The sequence below is a fragment of the Cnephaeus nilssonii genome (genome assembly GCF_951640355.1).
Source record: "Cnephaeus nilssonii genome assembly, chromosome: 2".
Taxonomy (NCBI): Eukaryota; Metazoa; Chordata; class Mammalia; order Chiroptera; family Vespertilionidae; genus Cnephaeus; species Cnephaeus nilssonii.
Genome location: NC_137073.1, coordinates 27,519,965 through 27,542,698, shown reverse-complemented (window position 1 = coordinate 27,542,698; position 22,734 = coordinate 27,519,965). Strand labels below are relative to the sequence as shown.

The 22,734-nt window shown below is 37.2% G+C and overlaps 1 protein-coding gene across 3 annotated transcripts in view; it reads left to right on the top strand.

The window, feature by feature from the left end:
* The window catches only part of SMG1 (SMG1 nonsense mediated mRNA decay associated PI3K related kinase), a 112,422-nt gene that overhangs the window by 65,691 nt on the left and 23,997 nt on the right, over positions 1-22,734 (top strand). For all 3 annotated transcript variants that reach the window (XM_079794605.1, XM_079794606.1, XM_079794607.1), the window contains 21 exons: positions 1,223-1,332; positions 1,983-2,130; positions 2,519-2,678; positions 3,431-3,551; positions 5,995-6,243; positions 6,581-6,865; positions 8,871-9,015; positions 9,125-9,263; positions 10,389-10,619; positions 10,729-10,906; positions 12,004-12,165; positions 12,689-12,906; positions 13,193-13,347; positions 15,745-15,967; positions 18,237-18,483; positions 18,898-19,127; positions 20,436-20,684; positions 21,164-21,302; positions 21,389-21,498; positions 21,605-21,823; positions 22,381-22,571. In XM_079794605.1, the coding sequence (XP_079650731.1) occupies positions 1,223-1,332; positions 1,983-2,130; positions 2,519-2,678; positions 3,431-3,551; positions 5,995-6,243; positions 6,581-6,865; positions 8,871-9,015; positions 9,125-9,263; positions 10,389-10,619; positions 10,729-10,906; positions 12,004-12,165; positions 12,689-12,906; positions 13,193-13,347; positions 15,745-15,967; positions 18,237-18,483; positions 18,898-19,127; positions 20,436-20,684; positions 21,164-21,302; positions 21,389-21,498; positions 21,605-21,823; positions 22,381-22,571 (3,909 nt within the window). The remainder of the gene's footprint in view (positions 1-1,222; positions 1,333-1,982; positions 2,131-2,518; positions 2,679-3,430; positions 3,552-5,994; positions 6,244-6,580; positions 6,866-8,870; positions 9,016-9,124; positions 9,264-10,388; positions 10,620-10,728; positions 10,907-12,003; positions 12,166-12,688; positions 12,907-13,192; positions 13,348-15,744; positions 15,968-18,236; positions 18,484-18,897; positions 19,128-20,435; positions 20,685-21,163; positions 21,303-21,388; positions 21,499-21,604; positions 21,824-22,380; positions 22,572-22,734) is intronic.

Genomic DNA, 22,734 nt, shown 5'->3' with positions numbered 1-22,734 from the left:
GCATATTACACTTTGATTGTTTGAATGGATGACAGGACACTTAGCATATTAGGCTTTTATTATATAGGATTTATATAAACAAAAGTTAAGTTCCTGTAACATATTTCTGATCACAAAAGCATCAAACTTGTAAGTCAAGACCCAAAACCCGTCTAATATTAAACATTGGCATAAATGTGAGCTATAAATACATTTTTGAAAGGTTAATACAAACAAGAACCAAGTAAAAATTAATAACATAAAGAAGTAAGTGTGAAAAGGTCTTAGACCCCTAATAAGCTAAAAAAAAAAATGTAGGTGGAATTTGAACAGGAAAGGCATGTTATGATCTGTGTTAGTGGTTCACTCTGCTGTGTTGTAAAGATACTGGAGATGTGGGGCAAGGCTAGCATATAGACCATTTGTGGCAGCAAAAGCAGAGGGAGGAGAAAACATACTATTAATTGAAGTAGGAACACACAAAGAACAATGAGGCATGTTTAAGAAAAGTGTGAAACATGCAGATGAGATTAAGTATGCAGTTAAGAATTGGATTTGGAACTAAGGAGGAAAATCTTAAGCTAGAGAGAGATCTGGGGATCATTAGCATATAGGTAATGATTAAAGGTATGACTATACTCTGGAGCCCTTAAAAACCACCAACCACAGGTAAGGCTCTGGAGAAGAGTGAGTAAAAATCAAAGTGTGCCAAGAGGGCTCAGAATCCTTTTGACCATCTGTTAAGGGATATAGAAGGAGCCATTAAAGAGAACACAAGGACATTGAGAAAGGAAGTGTGGGAGATGAGAGCCAGAGTGGAATAGTCAGCCTTGTCAGAAGCTCCAGGATGCAAGCAAGAAGAGCTTTGTAGAGAGAGAAGGAGAAACAGCCAGGTTGAATTCTGTTGGTGGAGAAATTTGAAAGTGAAAAGATTTAGGTAGGTTAATTGGGTAGTGAGTTTTTCTCACATGCAAAAAGAGGAAGGAGACATGGAGGGGTGAGCATGCTAAACTGAATAATGTCTAAAGCTGTGACTTTATGGTTTGCCAGTCCAATTTTAGTGCTAATTAAGATGGTAGTCAGTCTTCAAAATAAAAATGAAATGGTGGCCTCTGTGGAAAGAGCTTCATCAAAAGAATGCTGTGTAATTTTGCTGTCTTTTTTTAGAATTTGTTCTATTTTTTTTAATGGTTCCACAGGCTGGATAGGATGTAATACAAGTTAACCAATATTTTAATTACAGATCACTAAGCAGTTTTGAGTCTGGAGAATTCGTTGAATGTACTGAACAATTAGAATTGTTACCAGGAGAAAATATCAATCTACTTGCTGGAGGATCAAAAGAAAAAATAGGTATTTGAGATAATTTTAAAATTAAGTATTTTTATTCACAAGTTGCCCAAAATGTTTGGCTTTTAGGATATTTTACTGGGAAATCTGGGAAGTTATTGTATATTAACTTTGGAGCAGAGTTCCATGCAAATCAGCTAATTTAGGACTGTTCTGTTTATTTGGCAAATAAATAGTTTAATTAAAATTAAGCAAACTTTAAAAAGGCTATAGTAATACTTTGAAATTTATCTAACCATTTTGCTTGAAAAAAATATGAGTAGTGTTTAAGCTAAATATTTTTTGTGCTTGACATCTTGATGTGATTCATTAAGTTCTTTATCACAACTGAAAGATTTTGTATAATGTATACTATAGTATTGAGTAATTTGTGTGGTAGCATTGATTTGCTAGATTCAGTAAGATTTGCCAAAGTAGCTCTAGATTAACCCCTATAAATAGGTGACTTACTGATTTCTGAGCCTTGAAATGAACTGATTTTGGGGAATTCTAAATTATAACTTTATATAAAGAATAATTTTCATAGGTATCAGAAGTAGTATTTAATTGTTTGAAACTAATATGAAAGGAGGTATTAATTGATAATAATTTCTTAACACTGTCAAAATATCTTATTACTCGTACATTAAAAGGAATCTATTTAACTTATGTAGATATGAAAAAACTGCTTCCTAACATGTTGAGTCCAGATCCAAGGGAACTCCAGAAATCCATTGAAGTTCAGTTGTTAAGAAGCTCTGTTTGTTTGGCAACTGCTTTAAACCATCTAGAACAAGATCAGAAGTGGCAGTCTATCACTGAGTAAGTTGAATCCTAAGGAGGTGAATGTGCATTATGTATGTATACTTCACGACAAATGCATGTACTCTGGTGGGGTGAGGCAGTTAACAGAGCACTACAGTGCTAGTCGTGATAGCTTCATTTAGTTGTACAAGTTGTATAATATGTAAATGCCACTTGCCAACATACACTGAAGTTGAAAGTAAATAAAATATAAACACCCCCCCCCCTCCCAAAAGCAAATGCCCTGACTTGCTTATATCGTTTTACTAAAGAGCAGACCAGCTCCTCTTCCTTTCCTCACTTTGGATGCCAATATGGAAGCATCTTATCTAACTGCTTTATACCCTTTAGTGGTTACAAGTTGAGAAATCTCATTAATTAATTAATAATAAATATTTTGTTTCAGAAACATGGTAAAGTACTTGAAGCAAACCTCACGTATAGCTATTGGACCACTGAGACTTTCTACTTTGACAGTCTCCCAATCTCTTCCAGTTCTGAGTACCTTACAGCTGTATTGCTCTTTTGCTTTGGAGAACACAGTTTCTAACAGACTTTCTACAGAGGTGTGTATGTTTTTACCAGGATATTCTTTCGATCATCAATAGGCACTAGTATAGAGCAAAGAGTATTTTTCAATTTTTAAAGTAGCATTTGTGGGTTTTCTTGGACAAGCTAGCAAATACAGAAATCTAAAATGCCATTTTCAGGCAGATCTTCATTTGAGAAGTGTGTAAGGCAGATCGAAGAACCTAAAATACATAATCTTAAGGATGCTAATTGCTTAACTTTTTTCTTGCTTTTTCTTCTTGGACAAGATGTTGGTGTACATAAATACTGTATATCTCCCTTGGACAGATTATATAAATTTTAGATTTGACTAAAATGAAGACACTCCCTCCTTTTCCCAGATAGGTTAAAGTTTAACCAAAGATAAGCTCTTCCCAAGGGAATTATACTAGTAATCTTTGAAAATGTGTTTATGAAGAAATAGTTTTATATGTTTCTGTAATTTAGCTTCTGCTTTACAGTAAATATGCTGTTTATTTTTTATAAAAATTATGTACTTTATTGATAAGTATATTGATAAATTGGATTTACATTCTGAAAAACAATTTTTTGGGGGTAAAACAAAGTTTTCTCTTAGAGTATCCTTTCCTCCTGTGATTAGAAGACACAGTGAAGAAAGGGGAGAGTTTAATGTATATAAACCTGGAGTAGAGCTGAGGTAGCTGTCCTATGGGGGTGTAACTAAACTCAGTCTACAAACATATAAGGAGCCTGTTTCCATTAAGGAGTTTTGGTTTTTCCCTGACAGGACTGTCTGATTCCACTCTTCAGTGAAGCTTTGCGTTCATGTAAACAGCATGATGTGAGGCCATGGATGCAGGCATTAAGATATACCATGTACCAGAGTCAGTTGTTGGATAAAATAAAAGGTAACTAGGTTTATTTAAGAAATAGATTTATTGAGACATAATTTACACATTATAAGTGTATAGTTCTTTGAGTTTTAACACATCCTCACTTGTGTAAACACCAATAAAATAAAAATATAGAACATTTATCTACTCCAAAAGGTTTCCTTATGTCTTTTCCCAGTTATCTCTCCCACCTGCCCATCCCAGGCAACCATTGATTTGCTTTCTATCACTATAGACTAGTCCTGTCTTCACTAAAGTTTTATATAAATGGAATCATAACATATGCTCTTTTGTGTCTGACTTGCTTGCTTAGTATTTTATTTTTAAGGGTCACCCATAGTACAAGAATCAATGTGGTCCTTCCTATTGTTGAGTAGAATCCATTGTATGGATATACAACAATTTGTTTATCTGTTGACCCTTTATGTTTGAGTTCTCAAAATTGGGCTATTATGTACCAAACTGTGAATTTCATGTACAAGTCTTTGGGTGGACATGTATTTGTATTTCTCTTGTAAATATCTAGGAGTAGAGTTGTTGGGTCATATGGTTTAACTTTTGAAATAGTTTGGCAGTTTCTTATAAGCTGGTTGTACATATTGCATTCCTCTGGCATTGCATTGTTGGGGTTGTCGGTCTTTAATTTTAGTCCCTGCAGAGTGTATATAGTAGTATCTTGTGGTATTTACATTTTCCTGATGAGTAATGATGTTGAGTATCGTTTCATTTGCATAGTGGCCATTGTATATCTTATATTCTGTAAAGTGTTTAGATCTGGTCAATTTTTAATGGTCATAAGACTTGTTTATGTGTTTGGGGTATAGATTCTTTATCAGATATAATACACAGTAAATGTTAAGTTTAAACATTCCAAAAGAATAGTAAGAAAAATTTGTCATTTCTAAGAAAGAATGTCTATCATGTTAAAGGGATGACAGCAATTTACTTTTACTGCTCTAAAATGGAAAACTTGCCAGAAATCTGTTGAATTTTAGTTGGAAATGTTGTAGCTGGGATTACTGAGTAAATTTGAATGTTTAATTTCAACTAAGCTAATACTAGGGTATGCACTTGCATTGCAGGGTGATTATTGGTAAGTGTGACTCATACCATTAATGTCATAGAGACCTGGGTTTGGATCTTTAGCCCAGCATTTGTAAATTGGAGGACCTTAGGGCAAGTCATTAAACTTCTGAGTCACTTTCTTTTTTTGGTTATGGTGATTGTGCCCCACTGATATAATTCTTTGTAAGGATTTGTAGGATATGAGATAAGGTTTATAAAAGCTCTTGCACAGAGCATTGCATATAATAGGACTCTAAATATCTCCTTTTCTATCCTTATTGAACATGTTTTAAAATTGGAAAGGAAAATTCAGTAATGCAATGGTTGTATTAATGAAAGATGCTTAGATGACCTAGTTTGCCTAAGGGAGAGATGAATTTGGATGAGGTTGAGATTGGAATGGAAAGCAAAGCATCAGTGCCTTAAATGCCACATTCAATTTTGGCTTGTCAGAAGGGCAGTGCGAGGCCATCGAAGGGAAGGGAAGTGTTCAGACTTCCCTCTGTGGAAGATTGCTTCAGTTGCAGGTTGGAGAATGGATTAGAAGAAGGTAAGACTGGAGGCAAAGGTACCAGTTTGGCTGAAGTCGCTGCCAAAGGTAACCAAAGGTAGCATTGGGGACAGAAAAAAGTAGATGTGATATGAGGGTTGAAAGTAAAGTCTAAGATTACTGCCCGGACCTGCTCAAGTAGCCAGGTTGATCATGTGCCTTTCCTTGAGACAGGGAAAACAAGAGAAGGAAGTAAAAGGTTTGAAGATGGAAAATGGATTTCACTTAAGTTAAAATGCCTTAGAAAAACCTGATTGTAGGTGCTGGTAAGCTAGTGGAACTGAGATGTCTGTTATGGCTAGGAATATAGATTCAAGGATCATCACCATTGGTATGGTAATTGAAGCCACAGGAGCAGGTACTATTATTCAGGAAGAGTTTGTAGAGTGAGAAGGGAAGAATGCCTTAGGACGGACCTGAAGAACACTAACTTGCATGGATGGGTAGTGGAGGAGAAGGATTTTTCAGGAAGGTAGGAATAAACCAGGAGAGAATGGCAGGGGGTACTTATACAGGAAGGAGGGAAGGTCTAGCCTTACCCTCATTCCCCACCCTTTGGCCTAGATTCTTTACTTTAAAAGTTCAGAAATTAAAAGGCTGAATTTCTTATAGTGAATGGTTTTTACTTTTGTCTACTTTGTTATGTATGTTAATTTCAACAGGTGTTTATTGTTTATTGTATGTGAAGCACTATGCTGACTGCTAGGGATTTAAAGAAGGTGAAAAAAAATTAGTTTTTATTATTTATGTAGGCAAGAGTTGGGGAAGAATTTTTTGGTTGTGTTTCTGTGAAATCTGGGACTAGACCCGCCAGGGACTAATAAAATGTTTTCTTCTCTCCAGAACAAACAATTCCAATTAGAAGCCATCTCATGGAATTAGGTCTAACAGCAGCAAAATTTGCTAGAAAACGGGGGAATGTGTCACTTGCAACAAGACTGCTGGCACAGTGTAGTGAGGTTCATCTGGGAAAGACCACCACTGCACAGGATTTAGTCCAGCATTTTAAAAAACTAACAACTCAAGGTCAAGTGGATGAAAAATGGGGGCCTGAACTTGACATTGAAAAAACCAAATTGCTACATACAGCAGGTTAGTAAAAATGAATTATGCTAAATACACAACTATGATAATGGTATCTAACACAACTACTGTGTATGGTGTTAGATAGTAGCAGAAATGTTGATTTTCTTTTTCCCCAGCTATTTCAGAACATTTGAGTCCTAAATAAGAATTTATGTGTATTGACTTATCTCTGTGATTTAGTACTTTTAAAAGAAGTAATTTTGTTACTGGTTATTAAAATAAAACCTGCTTTAAGAGACAATTGGTTATCACTGAATTTAAATGTTTTTAAAAGTTCATGTACCCCAAAATGTCCTTCTTTGCTTTGAAGGCTTCTAAGGGCTTGTTTTTTTGGTTTCTATAGGCCAGTCAACACACGCAATGGAAATGTTGAGTTCCTGTGCCATATCTTTTTGCAAGTCTGCCAAAGCTGAATATGCAGTTGCCAAGTCAATTCTGACACTGGCTAAATGGATCCAGGCAGAATGGAAAGAAATTTCAGGGCAGCTAAAACAGGTTTACAGAGCTCAGCAACAGCAGAACTTCACAGGTCTTTCTACTTTGTCTAAAAACATACTCACTCTAATAGAACTGTCATCAGTTAACACAGTGGATGAAGAGTATCCTCGGATTGAGAGCGAATCTACAGGTAGGATTTCTTTCTCTTACTAGCTTTAAAATATTAATTTGAAAAGTTATTGTGCCCCCTGTTTTAAAGTTTACAATGTTAGTTGTCCAGCCTGTGTGGCTCGGTTGTTGAGTGTCGACCCATGAACCAAGAGGTTACCAGTTTGATTCCTGGTCAGGGCACATGCCCGGTTTGTGGGCTTGATCCCCAGTAGTGGGTATGCAGGAGGTAGCCAATCGATGTTTCTGTCTCTATCTTCCTCCCTCTCTCTCTAAAATCAATAAAGTTTACAATGTTACGCTGATTGTAATTGGCCACAAAAAGTGTCTCTGGAAATTTAATATGTTATATTGCCTAGAAGTAACTAAAACACATTTCTTTAATATCTAATGCCACTGTGGAAGTCATTGAACTCTGCCCCCAGGCCATACTCCCCACCTTCCCAATTCACAGTGCTTTTATGAACTTAAATGTTTTTGCTGGCAATCAGATTCTACCCCGGATAACTAAAATTTTTTGTCACACAAGAAGCAAAAAAGATATAAAATAGTAGTTTGTGGTCCCCTTGACTGGTGGAGCACAGGAATTACAGGAAGATTCAAGTTTCACATCCTGACACTAGTGTTAGTAACAGAAAGGTGCCTGACAGATAGGATAGTTAACTCATTCAACATTTGAGTGGTACCATTGTCCTGTTTTTATAGATTAGAGGTAATTAACCTCTTTGCTGAACATGAGAATGTACTTTCATTTTGTTGCTGTGAAGCCTAGCATCTTAATTACTTAACAGTCTTATATTTATAATGTGTGTTTTATAGGGCCTTGATATTCATAAGGGATATTTCTTTATAAATCTTCACATTGGCAAATGACACTAGAACAGGCGGTATTTTTACTTTTAAACTGGGAATAAAGCCCTGGCTGGTTTTGCTCAGTGGATAGCGCGTCAGCCTGTGGACTGAAGGGTCCCAGGTTCAATTCCGGTCAAGGGCACATGCCGGTGGTTGCCAGCTAGATCCCCAGTGCAGAAGGCAGCCAATCAATGATTCTCTTTCATCATTGATGTTTCTCTCTCTCCCCTCTCCCTTCCTCTCTGAAATCAATAAAAATATATTTAAAAAAAATAAAAATAAACTGGGAATAAAGATATTCACCTCACTTATATTTTTTGTTTAGAATTTTGTGGAAGTTGAGGAATGTAAAGAAGTTGCATGAAGGGTCTAGAGAGATGGAACTATTTTCGTTAACTGTTTGCAGACACTTCATACTTCACTTCAAGTGGATATTGACAGCTAATATTCTGCTAAAACTGTTGTTTGTATAATGAATTCTTTTTATTTATGAAAATAAATGTAATTTTACTTACAAAAAAATGATATTCACCTCATGAATCTCTGAATGAGATTATATACTCATCACCTTTTATATTCATTTGCCAAAATGTTTAAGCTGAATCTAATTATAAGAAAATAGCCATTCAAATCCAGAATGCAAGACATTCTGCAACATATCTGACACCTGAACTGTTTAAGGTGTTCAATTTTAGCATCATGAAAGACTTGAACATATTTTACAGGGTTATAATTTTGGTAGGATTTTTAAAAAAATGTATTTTTATTGATTCCAAAGAGAGGAATGGAGAGAGGGAGGGAGATAGAAACATCAATCATGAGAAAGAATCATTGATCAACTTTGCCTACTACTGGGGATCGAGCCTGCAAGCTGCAACCTGCAACCCAAGGCCCTGACTGGGAATTGAACCGTGACCTCCTAGTTCATAGGTCGACACTCAACCACTGAGCTACACCAGCCAGGCTACAGGGTTATAATTTAAGCTTACTTGCAAAGCTGAGTGGTTCATCTCAACATACTAGCCTTTTGAAAAAACATAATACAAATAAATGCTTTATCAAATTATGTACTACAGTACTGTGGAACTTACTGGTTTTAGTGTTAAAAAAAGAAAAAAAGAATCTATGAATGTAACATTGCTGATTGCTTTCATTATTTTTTTTCTTCATGGCAGTACATATTGGAGTTGGAGAACCTGACTTCATTTTGGGACAGTTGTATCACCTATCTTCAGTACAGGCACCCGAAGTAGCCAAATCTTGGGCAGCCTTGGCTAGTTGGGCTTATAGGTGGGGCAGAAAGGTGGTTGACAATGCCAGGTATGTATGTTGAAATGTGTGATTTATTTAATGCATTGCAAAATAGAGGTTTAAGATGTCTGCTGAAGTTTTGGTAGCTGAAATACCGATTACTTGTTTATTTTTATAGTCAGGGAGAAGGTGTTCGTCTGCTGCCTAGAGAAAAATCTGAAGTTCAAAATCTGCTTCCAGACACTATAACTGAAGAAGAAAAAGAGAGAATATATGCTATTCTTGGTCAGGCTGTGTGTCGGCCAGCAGGGATTCAGGCAAGGAAAACATGATAAAGTATTTGGGGGAAATAGTGTCAAGGTCACTGTTCTCATTCATTCGTTTTGAGGTTGATTACATATAGTTGATTCCGTGTTGTTTTATTTCAAATAAATCTTTGGTTTTTATGATTAAAGTGAGTTAATAGCTTTCTGATTTCTTGAGAAATCAACTCAATTCCTTAGGGTCCTCTTTAAAAAGGGTGAAATTTCATTTTATATAAAGTAGATTACTCTTGAAATGCAGTTCTGATCAGAAATTAGGATCTTAACATAGACTTGACAGCTTTTGAAATATGCTGGTGCCTGAGCCCCACCCCAGATATTGTGGATGGATGGATGGATGCACATGTGTGCATGTGTACTTAAGCTTATTAGGTGATTTTAATATATAGCCAGAGTTGAAAACCAATGGACTAGATTATCTGTAGGATTTACCTCCCCTCCCCCCTCAAAAGTTATGTTATGACTATTAAGTATTTAGTTGCAAACTTTACAAGTTTGGATCTTATTGATTCTCTTCCTACTCTAGACCAGGGATGGGGAATGTCCGGCCTGCATGCCATATAAGGCCCGCAAAATCATTTGGTCTCGCCCTGCCAAGGCTTTGGGGATGAGTTAATTAAATGTTTGACCAAATATAGCAGGCTGATTTTTAAGTTAATAATTTTGTATGACCCGAGAATGATGTTATAAATATCCAAATGGCCACTGGCAGAAAAAAGGTTCCCCACTCCTGCCTAGACTTTAGCATATATCATTGTCTGCCAATGCCTGTCATGTGCATGCAGTACTGTACAGGGAGTAAGGTCTATTGTGACTCTATTTTGTGTACCTTCAGCCTTTTGAACAGATTTTCCTTTTTTGCAGGCAGAATATTACATTGTAACTTAGAACATTTAAAATCCAAAAATCAGTCTTTAATCTTTGAGAGATGCTTATATCTCCTTAGCTACATTAATATACCATAAGGAGAAGCATATTGACATTTAGCCTATATAATGCTAAATATGGAGTAGTTTGGTCTTTCATAATGAAAAAAATATTTTCATTTGACAGGAAAATCAGGTACCGTTCTTTTCAATTTGTATTATAAATAGCATTTTATGCCCAATTTTTATTTAGGATGAAGATATAACACTTCAGATAACAGAAAGTGAAGATAATGAGGAAGATGACATGGTTGATGTTATCTGGCGTCAGTTAATATCAAGCTGCCCATGGCTGTCAGAACTTGATGAAACTGCAACAGAAGGAGTTATTAAAGTGTGGAGGAAAGTTGTGGATAGAATCTTCAGCCTGTACAAATTGTCTTGCAGTGCATATTTTACTTTCCTTAAACTCAATGCTGGTCAGGTAGGTCTCACAGTCTTCTCTTTTAGCAAAATTTATTTGAAAATTTTTTCCTAATACACAAAAACAGTATTCTGAATTATTTATTTCTTCCTTTTGTCTTTTACCCTAGATTCCTTTAGATGAAGATGATCCAAGGCTACATTTAAGTCACAGAGTAGAGCAGAGCACTGATGATGTGATCGTGATGGCCACCTTGCGGTTGCTCAGGCTGCTGGTGAAGCATGCCGGCGAGCTTAGGCAATATCTAGAACACGGCTTGGAAACAACACCTACTGCTCCATGGAGAGGTGATAGTCTAAAAAATGTCTCAGCAAAAATTATTTCTGGGTAGGATAGCTAAGGCAAAAAGAAAGTAGACGTTCCTTCTTTATATCTATTATTTCCAGTGTTACAGAATGGATACATTAGTTCTTATGACACCCTGAGCTGCTGTTATACCATTTCCCTCTCACTTTTCAGAAGAATGGAAAGCTGAAAGGCAGAAGCTTTTTATGTACAAAATGAATTTTGGATTGAGTGGTTAAAATTAAGTTCCAAAAAATTTTATATGCTCTGTGGAATCTAAAGAACAAAATAAATTAATAAAATAGAAATAGGCACATAGATACAGAGAGCAGACCAGTGGTTGCCAGAGGGAAGGGGTGTCAAAGGGAAAAGGATTTAGAAGTACAAATTGGTAGTTACAAAATAGTCCCGGGGATGTATAGTCAATATCAATAATATTGCAGTAACTATGTATGGTGCCAGGTGGGTTCTGGAAATACTGGAGGGAATACTTTGTAGCGTATATGATTGTCTAAACTACTGTGCTGTATACCTGCAACTAATACAAAACAATATTGCAAGTATTAAACTGTAATTGAAAAAATAATGTCATATACCCTTTCTAAAAATTATCTCTGCCTTCTTTTATAGTCACTCACAGAAAATACATTTCTCTAGAATAATTTTGAATTGCTCTAGATTTTTTTTATATCTCTGTACCCTAACCACACTGGGAAAGCAAGAGCTAGTGTGTATAGCCCTAGCCAGTCTTGCTCAGTAGTTAGAGCACCAGCCTGAGGACTCAAGGGTTTGATTCTGGTCAAGGGCATGTACCTTGGTTGCAGGCTTGATACCTGGTGCTCATCAAGGCCTGTGTGGGAGGCAGCCATCGATGTTTCTCTCTCTCCCCCTCCATTCCACTCTCTCTAAAAATCAATGGAAAAAATATCCTTGGGTGAGGATTAAAAAAACAAAAGAACTTGTGTACAGGTCTTTGTTATCACAAGGAGAAATTGAGGGCCTTAGAAGTGATGCTGGCACATTAGGTTCTATCTGTTTGCATCCACTATGTTGACACTTCTTAATAACTTTAAAATGTTTCTTTCTTCTTATCCTGAAGGAATTATTCCACAGCTTTTCTCACGCTTAAACCACCCTGAAGTGTATGTGCGCCAGAGTATTTGTAACCTTCTCATCCGTGTGGCTCAAGATTCCCCACATCTCATCTTGTATCCTGCAATAGTGGGTACCATATCGCTTAGTAGTGAATCACAGGCTTCAGGTATGGAATATTTAAATGCTGCTAATTTGAGTATAAATTATTTTACAAATAATGTTAGGTAAAATTTTTTGAGCTTTATATTCCAGAGTTGATGGAATTTGTAGCTTTTAAATTAATAATTGTCATTTATTGAGAGAATAACTGCCTTGTGCTGGCCCTTAGGACATGTGCTTTACACATTATCTTCAGTCTCACAGTAACCCACTAAGCATGGGAAATTGTTCGCTGAGCTGAGTAACCGGTGGATAAGAATTGAAACCAAGTTCTAGACTCTGGCTGGGAGAACATTTCATTTATTGAGACTTATTTCTTACTTTCCCCCCATTGATCTTCTGTTAGCCTGAAATATTAATAAATATAAAAGCTCAGTTTGTAAAAAGGCAGAATATCCATGATGCTAGGTCAGTTTAGTGCACAGAATGCCAGTTATTTAAATGAGTGCTCTGGAGTTGTTTTTCCTCACTTGACATATGCCCATGGGAGAAACATCCAAAGTCTACCTTATTCTCCCATTTTATTATAGGAAATAAGTTTTCCTCTTCAATTCCAACCCTACTTGGTAATATTCAAGGAGAAGAATTGCTGGTTTCTGAATGTGAGGGAGGAAGCCCTCCTGCTTCTCAAGAGAGCAATAAAGATGAACCCAAAAGTGGATTAAATGAAGACCAAGCCATGATGCAGGATTGCTACAGCAAAATTGTAGATAAGCTATCCTCTGCAAATCCAACTATGGTGTTACAGGTACAGAAAACTCATGTTTTAAATCAATTTTTATTATAACCATTCTCCCCCAAAACACAACCTATAAACAAAACCCATTAGAAACTGTCATGGAAATACTTGAGGAACAAAGCTTTCAGAATAATCAAAATTGGTTTTACAAATATATATTGATAAGCAGAATCACTAATGAAGGTTGTGATTATGTCATGAACAAAAGACATTTAACCTGCAGTTTCCAGTGTTTGCAGAGCTGTGCTGTCTATGGACTTGCAGGTGAGCATGTTTGGATGTGCTGTGTCTGCAGGTTCAGATGCTCGTGGCTGAGCTGCGCAGGGTCACTGTTCTCTGGGATGAGCTCTGGTTGGGAGTTCTGTTACAGCAACACATGTACGTCCTGAGACGAATCCAGCAGCTTGAAGATGAGGTGAAGAGAGTCCAGAACAACAACACCTTACGCAAGTACGTTTTCATACATATACTCCAAAAATGAAGCTGCTTTTTTATTTTTTTAAATTTAAAACAAATTTTAAAATTTAATTTTTCCCCATCACCATTTATCCCCCCTGTATACCTTCTTCCACCACCACCCATCTCCTCCCCTTGTCCATGTCCATGAGTTCTTTCCCTTTTATTTCTTTTTTTTGCTCAATCCCTCCACGTCTCCTCCCTCCCCCACCCACCCCATAGTTGTCAGCCTGCTCTCTATTTTGCTTGTTAGTTCAGTTTGCCTTTTTTTTTAAGTATACATAACATAAAATTTTGCCCTCAGCTTTAAGTGTACAATTCAGTAGCATTAAGTACATTTACAGTGTTGTACAATCATCACCACTGCCCATTTCCAGAACTTACTCATCATCCCAAACAGAAACTCTGTACCCATTAAACAGTACCTCCCCTCCCCTCCGCCCCAAACCCCAACCCCTAGTTATCCCTGTTCTACTTTCTATCTCTGTGAATTTGACTACACTGAGTACCTCATATAAGTGGAATCATACAGTGTCCTTCTGTGTGTCTATGTTATTTCACTTAGCATAATGTTGTTGTTTTTTTAGCATAATGTTTTGAAGTTTTATCCATGTTGTAGTGTATATCAGATTTTTTTTTCTTTTTATGGCTGAATCTTTCATTGTATGGATATGACACATTTTGTTTATGTACTCATCTGTCAGTTGACACTTGAGTTGCTCCTCCTACCTGTAGGCTCTTACAAACAATGCTTCTATGAACATTGGGATACAGATATCTGTTTGAGTCCCTACTTTGAATTATTTTGTGTATGATTCAGTGGATTTTCTGGGTCATATGGTAATTCTGTGTTTAACTTCTTGAGGAATTGCCGAATTGTTTTCCACTTTGGCTGCATCATTTTACGTTTCTACCAAAAGTGCATATGAATTCCATTTTCTCCATATACTTGGCAGTTCTTGTTATTTCTTTTTGGTTTTTATTCTTTTTAAAAATATATATATATATTTAATTGATTTCAGAGAGGGAGGGAGAAGGAGAGAGAAAGAAACATCAGTGATGAGAGAAAATCATTGATTGGCTGCCTCCTGCACACCACACACTGGGATGGAGCCTGCAACCCAGGCATGTGCCCTGACCGGGAATTGAACCATGACCTCCTGGTTCATAGGTCATCGCTCAGCCACTGAGCCATGCTGGCTGGGTTTTGATAATGGCCATCCTAATGGGTGTGAAGTGGTATCTTATTGTGGTTTTGGTTTGCATCCCAATGACTAATAATGTTGAGCATCTTTTCATGTGCCTGTTGACCATTTGTATATCTTTGGAGAAATGCCTTATTCAGATCCTGTACCATTTTTTAATTGGATTGTTTGTTGTTGAGTTTTAGGAGCTCTCTGCATATTCTGGATATTAATCATTCATCAGATACATGACTTGCAAAAAAGAATTTTTTCATTCTCTTGGTAATGTCTTTTGACATATGTATATGTTTTGTTTTGTTTTTTACATTTTTCTTTTTAAATTTTTAGAGAAAATAGAGGAAGGGGGAGAGAAACATCGATTTATTGTTTCACTTATTTATGCATTTATTAGTTGCTTCTTGTAAGTGCCCTGCCTGGGAATTGAACATGCAAACCTTGGCATATTGGGATGATGCTCTAACCAACTGAGCTACCTGGCCATTGCCTGATGTACATATAAGTTTTTAATTTTGATGTAGTCCGTTTACCTATTTTTTCTTACCCGTGCTTTGTGCCATATCAAAGAAGTCATTGTCAAGTCCAGTGTCAAGAAGCCTTTTCCCTGTGTTTTCTTTTGAAAGTCTTAGCTCTTAAGGTAATTGATTCATTTTGAGGTTTTGTTTTGTTTTGTTTGCATATAGTGTAAGGTAAGGGTTCAGCTTCGTTCTTTTGCAATTGGGTATCCAGTTTCCCAGCACCTATTGTTGCAAAGGGAAGCTGCCTCTTTTATGTGCTGGATTTTTTTGTTAATGTGCTGTATTTGTTACAATGTCATGTCAGACGTTACTTTACTAATATATATATATATATATATTTTTTTTTTCATATGTTTTTATTGATTTTTAGAGAGAGAAGAAGGGAGAGGGATAGAAACATCCATGGGAGAGGAACACATCGATCAGCTGCCTTCTGCACAACCCCCTACTGGGGATCGAGCCTGCAACCGGGGCCTGTACCCTGACCGGGAATCAAACCATGATCTCTTACTTAGCTACAGGGTCAATGCTCAGCCACTGAGCCACATCTGCTGGGCACTTTGCTAATATTTTAATACTTTATTTTTTCTTATTCTTTTATACTGTTTACTTAAACTTGATATATTTAAATTGTTCCTTATTTGTATCAAACTCTGTGTCTTCCTGGTCAGAGAAGAGAAAATTGCAATCATGCGGGAGAAGCACACAGCTCTGATGAAGCCTATTGTGTTTGCTTTGGAGCATGTAAGGAGCATCACGGCGGCCCCTGCGGAAACACCTCATGAAAAGTGGTTTCAGGATAACTATGGTGATGCCATTGAAAATGCCCTAGAAAAACTGAAGACACCATTGAACCCTGCAAAACCTGGAAGCAGCTGGATTCCATTTAAAGAGGTACTGAGAAATCTCAAGAATGTTTCTAAAATGGGAAGTCCTTTATGTGAGATAGAAAATTTAAATAAGGGGACTTTTCTTACTGGGAACACAAGAGAAGATTTTGTAAGCCCATGGAAAGCAGCCTGTGACCAGTTACTTATAAGAAATATAGAGAAAGGTGTTTTCTTTATTTTGAGTGGGCCTAGGGTGGCAGACTTTCATCTTACAAAGGTTTGCACCAAGGAAGAATTAAAATTAGCTAAGAATAGGGCTCTGGCCTTGAGCTGAATATTGATTGCCTGTGATATTCTCATGGAAGATTAAGAAATTTAATCTTTTACCTGTATAGTTTTTCTAAGTCACTGTTTTTGAAATCAATTCTGTGTAGACCATTTGGAGATGATTAATATATTCAAATATTTGAGAATCCTTTTAGGTTTTCATTCCCTTAATTCTATATTTTCTTTGGTTTTTAACTTTTCCAGCAATAGCACTATCAGTTGGGGGAGCCTATTTATTACCTTGTAGTGCTTCTTCCTCCCCTTCCAGCCCCTTACCTCCCCTTCCCTCTCCTCCCCTTCCCTCTCCTCTTCCCTTACTCGAGGATTTTTTCCCATTGATTTTTAGAGAGAGTGGAGCGGGGAGAGACAATGAGACATCGATTGGTTGCCTCTCATACAGGGATCAACCTGCAACCTAAGTTGTGCTCTTGACTGGAATTCAGCCTGGGACCCTTCAGTCCTCGGGCTGATGCTCTATCCACTGAGCTAAACCGGCTAGGGCACCTTGTAGCTTTTTCTTGTGTTTTTTTTTTCTTGTCCTTTCTTTCTGTATGGGTTACCTTTATTGTCTCTATCTAATTTCCTTACTTTAGTAATGAGAAAACTATTAAAAGGTACAGGGTAGAAACAAAAAGTCCACCTAATTTTAGTAAATGCAAGCTGCTAAATTGGAAGGAAATAGCTAGAAGCAACAAGACAACACCAACATGAAAGATGGAACTTTGTGTCTCCCTTCCCTTTTTTCTGTAGTGCACCTAAAAACATAGAATTAGCTAAAGAAATACAACTTTTTACAAGTCTCACATGTCCCTCCCTAATGCTATCTTCCTCTATGCAGCCACTGTTCTGAATTTTTAAAAAAATGTTTTTATTGATTTCAGAGAGGAAAGGAGAGGCAGAGATAGATAGAAACATCAATAATGGGAGAGAATCATTGATTGGCTGCCTCTTGCATGCCCCCTACTAGGGATCGAGCTCGCAACCCGGGCATGTGCCCCGACTGGGAATCAACCGTGACCTCTTGGTTCATGGCTCTACATTCAATCATTGAGCCACACCTGCTGAGCTGTTCTGAATTTTTAACTAATTGATTTCTGCTTTTAAAAAAGTAGTTCTTGTTTATTGATCATTTCTAAATGGTGTATTATTTAGTTTTTGCCTCTTTTTAAGTTTATATAATTGAGATTATATGGCATATATGTGTCTGTACTTACTACTTCCATTATTGTTGAAATAGCCTTAGGGTTTTTGTTTTGTTTTCATCATGATTCATTCATGTTTTGTGTGCAGCTGAATATTGATCTATTATGGGGAAATACCACAGTTTATCCATTGTTCTGTCCGTGGGAACTTACGAGTTTTCCAGTTGTCTTTTTTCTTTTATGAACAACGACATGCTAAGGATTGATTTTAAAAGTCTTTTACATGAAAGCAGAGCCTGCAATCCATTAATTCGGATGCAGATTATTGAGTTAGCTACAAGTAGGAACACAACTATTCATGTGACACATTCCCTGTCAGTTATTAGAAGGGATTATGGTATATTGCTGCATATTTCAAGTGATCAGAGCTCTGAATTGTTACCAACTTTTCAAGTGGCTTCCTAAAGATGTGTCCATCTGACAGCCAATACTGGCTACATCTTTTATTCTATTGCAAGGACTGAATTGATTTGATTTGGCATTGACATAGCATAAGCAATGGAGAATGCATCTACAGGCCCTTGTGATCACAGCAGTGGTTTCCTTCCATCTGCGGTGCTTTCATTGCTTATTTGGATTGGAGGAGAAAGGGTTTGAACAAAGTAAAAACCACCTAGAGCATACCATTACAGCAGTGTTTTCCCTCCTAGGAATACCCAACCATGTAAGAACAAATTAAATGTAGGAACTACTAGAGCAAGAGGTATTTGTATTGGTATTTCAAGGTTACTTTTATGCCAGATTAAATGTGGAAGAAAATAGGGGTCATAATGATAATTTAAACTTGTTTTTCCCATCTTGTAGATAATGCTGAGTTTGCAACAGAGAGCACAGAAACGTGCAAGTTACATCTTGCGTCTTGAAGAAATCAGCCCGTGGCTGGCTGCCATGACTAACACTGAAATTGCTCTTCCTGGAGAAGTCTCAGCCAGAGACACTGTCACAATCCACAGTGTGGGCGGAACCATCACAATCTTACCTACCAAAACCAAGCCAAAAAAACTTCTCTTTCTGGGGTCAGATGGGAAGAGCTATCCTTATCTTTTCAAAGGTGAGATATAAAAGAAGAGTATTAGTTTGATTATTAATGCTTTCTGTGCGTGTGTGGTAGAAGAAAGTTGTTTCAGGTTAATTTCTATGTCATAAATAGGAGTATCCTGTCTCTTGTGTGATTTTGAATGGAAATAGTTGGGTGCTGAGGAGTAAAAATTTTCAGTCCCACTCTCTCTGCTTATGAATTTGTATAAGCAGAACAACTGAGGTGCAGCTAATAATGATAGTATCTAATATCTTATGACCAAACTGAATGTTCTCTAAAGCTCGCAGTGTGCCTCCTTGGCTGTCATTTATTGAGTGCTATTGCTAATTGAGAAGGACACAAAAATGTGGTATATTTCCAACCTGTCCTATTGTACTTTATCCCATTTGGTCACCTATACTAGCTGCTTTAATTTTGTTTCCACAGGATTGGAGGATTTACATCTGGATGAGAGAATAATGCAATTCCTGTCTATCGTGAATACTATGTTTGCTACAATCAATCGCCAGGAAACACCCCGTTTCCACGCTCGGCACTATTCTGTAACACCACTAGGAACACGGTCAGGGCTGATCCAGTGGGTGGATGGAGCCACACCCTTGTTTGGTCTTTACAAACGATGGCAACAACGGGAAGCTGCCTTACAAGCACAAAAGGTTGATAAAAATTCAAGTATACGTCTCCTTTTATTTGAATGTGCCTAAACAACTATATTAGTTGCTGCTGTTATATGTGAAATATTTCTAGGCTTTACTGCACTGGGGCATTTTTGTAAGTTTGTAAGTTAAAGAAGGAACAGATTTGAGGTACCTAGGAAAGTGTTTTTGAGGGACATTTTTTTAAAAAATATATATTTTATTGATTTTTTACAGAGAGGAAGGGAGAGGGATAGAGAATTAGAAACATCGATGAGAGAGAAACATCGATCAGCTGCCTCCTGCACACCCCCTACTGGGGATGTGCCCGCAACCAAGGTACATGCCCTTGACCGGAATCGAACCTGGGACCTTTCAGTCCAAAGGCCGACGCTCTATCTACTGAGCCAAACCGGTTTCGGCTTGAGGGACATTTTATAAAAATAAGTTGTGATAGAAATAATGACATTGGGTTAATCTTCTAGACAAATATAGGGAGGTAGGATGATAGTGTGGTTAATACTTAGTAACTTGATAATTCACATCTTAAGTGCTTTTTGTTAGGCTTACTCTAGATGTTTTCTAGGGTCTTTTAAATTAAATTTGTAAATAATAGATAGCTTTGACCCAGGTTCTTTTAAATAGTAAGAAACAACTTTAGAGTTAGTCACTGTTTTGTACCTGTGAAATTTATACCTTGATTTAGACTAGGAATTTTATTTAGAATATATTTTAGCTAAGTATCTTAGTGCGTAGTATATGCCAGGAACAGTAGTACTAAGTGCTATGGATATAAAGATAGATTTTATACAGTCTCAACCTCATGATTGGTAGGTATGGGAAGGAGCAAGAATTTGAAAGGAATCAAACTATAAAGTAGGCATAGGAGGCTGTAGAACAATTATTGAAAGGTAACTTAGATATGGGAAACAGAGATGGGCAATCAATTTTTTATTGATTGTCATGCTGATGAAAATGAAATATATATATATATAAATGATAAAGTCTAAACAGAATTATACGTTACAGAGAAGAATGTAAGTAGGATGTTGAGCTTGACTTGAACTTGAAGAAAATATAACAGTAGACCAACTTTTTAATAAAGTAATAATAGTAGTAGGTGTAGTACCTAATTTTGAGAAAGATATTAGATTGTAAGAAAGATGCATAGTCCAGAAGAATTGGCTCTTTGGTACATGAGATTCACTTGGGTGGGTGGAGAATGCCACAGAAAAAAAACAGTTTTAAAAATACTATTTTGCATTCAAAGTAATTTTTTACCTTTATTTAAATAAAGTTGATCTTTTCTTTTAAAATATTTTTTTACAGGCCCAAGATTCCTACCAAACCCCTCAGAATCCTGGAATTGTGCCCCGTCCTAGTGAACTTTATTACAGTAAAATTGGCCCCGCTTTAAAAGCAGTTGGACTTAGTCTGGATGTGTCCCGACGGGATTGGCCTCTTCATGTGATGAAGGCAGTGTTAGAAGAGTTAATGGAAGCCACCCCCCCAAATCTCCTCGCTAAAGAGCTTTGGTCATCTTGCACTACACCTGATGAATGGTGGAGAGTCACACAGGTATGTTTTTGTTTTTTATTTTAATCAGTATTGTTTCTTTTGCCTGCTTCCTGTCTTCTCCTGTCTGTCTGGTTCACCCTCCCCTTCCTCCCTGCTTTCCTCCAGACTTAGTAGTTTGAGACCTATATTTGAATCTTATAAGATACAAGCGTCCTGGTGCACGACATTCATGCACTGTGGAGGGTTTCCCTCAGCCTAGCCTGTGGGACCCCTCGGGGTATGTCCAACTGCCGGCTTAGGCCGGCTCCCCTAGCATTCTGTTATCACTTAAGCAGGACCAATGAGGACCATCGTGTTGTGTGCAGCTTCTCAGTGCAGAGCCTTCTGTGACCATGCATAGCAGCCCTGAGGAGCACTAGCTATTTATTTAGAAACAAAGGAGTAGGATCATGGAATTTTGTGAATTTTAGAGCATTGGTCCATGTTGGAAGAAAATTTGCTAATTCTTTTTTCTTATTTCCCCACCCCTTCTTCTTTAGTCTTATGCCAGATCTACTGCAGTCATGTCTATGGTCGGGTACATAATTGGCCTTGGAGATAGACATTTGGATAATGTTCTCATAGACATGACAACTGGAGAGGTTGTTCACATAGATTACAATGTTTGCTTTGAAAAAGGTAAATTTAATTTGGACTTTACATTTATTAATGAGGGTCAAATTTTTTTTTGTTGAACGGACAAAAATATCATTTGTCTTTTCAAGGTAAAAGCCTTCGCGTTCCTGAGAAAGTACCTTTTCGGATGACACAGAACATTGAAACAGCACTGGGTGTAACTGGAGTAGAAGGTGTTTTTAGGCTTTCATGTGAGCAGGTATGCTGTTTTCTCTTATACCTCTTAAATTAACAAATCATGTGGCATGAAAAACTACATTTTCATGAGGAAACTTATGGCAAAACTTAAACTCTTCTGAAAACAGGTTTTACACATAATGCGGCGTGGCAGAGAGACTCTGCTGACGTTGCTGGAGGCCTTTGTGTATGACCCCCTGGTGGACTGGACGGCTGGGGGCGAGGCTGGGTTCGCCGGTGCTGTCTATGGTGGAGGTGGCCAGCAGGCTGAGAGCAAGCAGAGCAAGAGAGAGATGGAACGGGAGATCACCCGAAGCCTCTTTTCTTCCAGAGTAGCTGAAATTAAGGTGAAGCCAGTGATAAGTCATTGTTATCTTTTTGTTAATAGAGTTAACATATCCATAAAAAAGTTAAGTAAAACTTTTTCTAAAAAATTTTTTTGCAAGGTTGTAATGTATAATATTGAAATGGCAGTGAAACAGGGCAATTTGATGTCTTTTTATTAGGAAATACAAAGACACACAATGATGTGAAAATTTTTATCTTTTTAAATAGGTTGAAATGTGTTTGCCAATGCCTATTTTAAGTGTTCTTTAATTGGATAGCCTCCCTTTGTTCTTGGTTTTAATATCCTCGTAGCCAGTGATGCTACTCTTGTTTTGTATGATGTGACAGTAACTGTATGGGATAGTAGAATTGAGTCTCACTTTGTGGCTTTGTGAACGTGGACACTTTCGTTATCGTTGTGAAATATGGGTGATGCCATCACCCCCTCAGGGTTTTGTTGAGATTTAAATAGAATAATTTGTGCAAGATATCCTTCTAGCATGATTCCTTTGAGAGACATCATCATGTCTCATAGTTGACCCTATAAGAATCTTCCTAACCATAATACCTTTCACAGGTGAACTGGTTTAAGAATAGGGATGAGATGCTGGTTGTGCTTCCCAAGCTGGACAGCAGCTTAGACGAATACCTAAGCTTGCAAGAGCAATTGACAGATGTGGAAAAACTGCAGGGCAAGCTGCTGGAAGAAATAGAGTTTCTGGAAGGAGCTGAAGGAGTGGATCATCCTTCTCACACTCTGCAACACAGGTTTAAAACAGTGTTGAACTCATTTCCAAATATATGCCTTTAAGGAGAATTTGCATATTTGTGTAAATACTGTCAAATTAGACTTATTACAGCAACTCACAAATGACAAAAGTTTTTCAAGGATTGCAGTTTCAAAGTGTTAATAAGAATTCACTTAATTTTT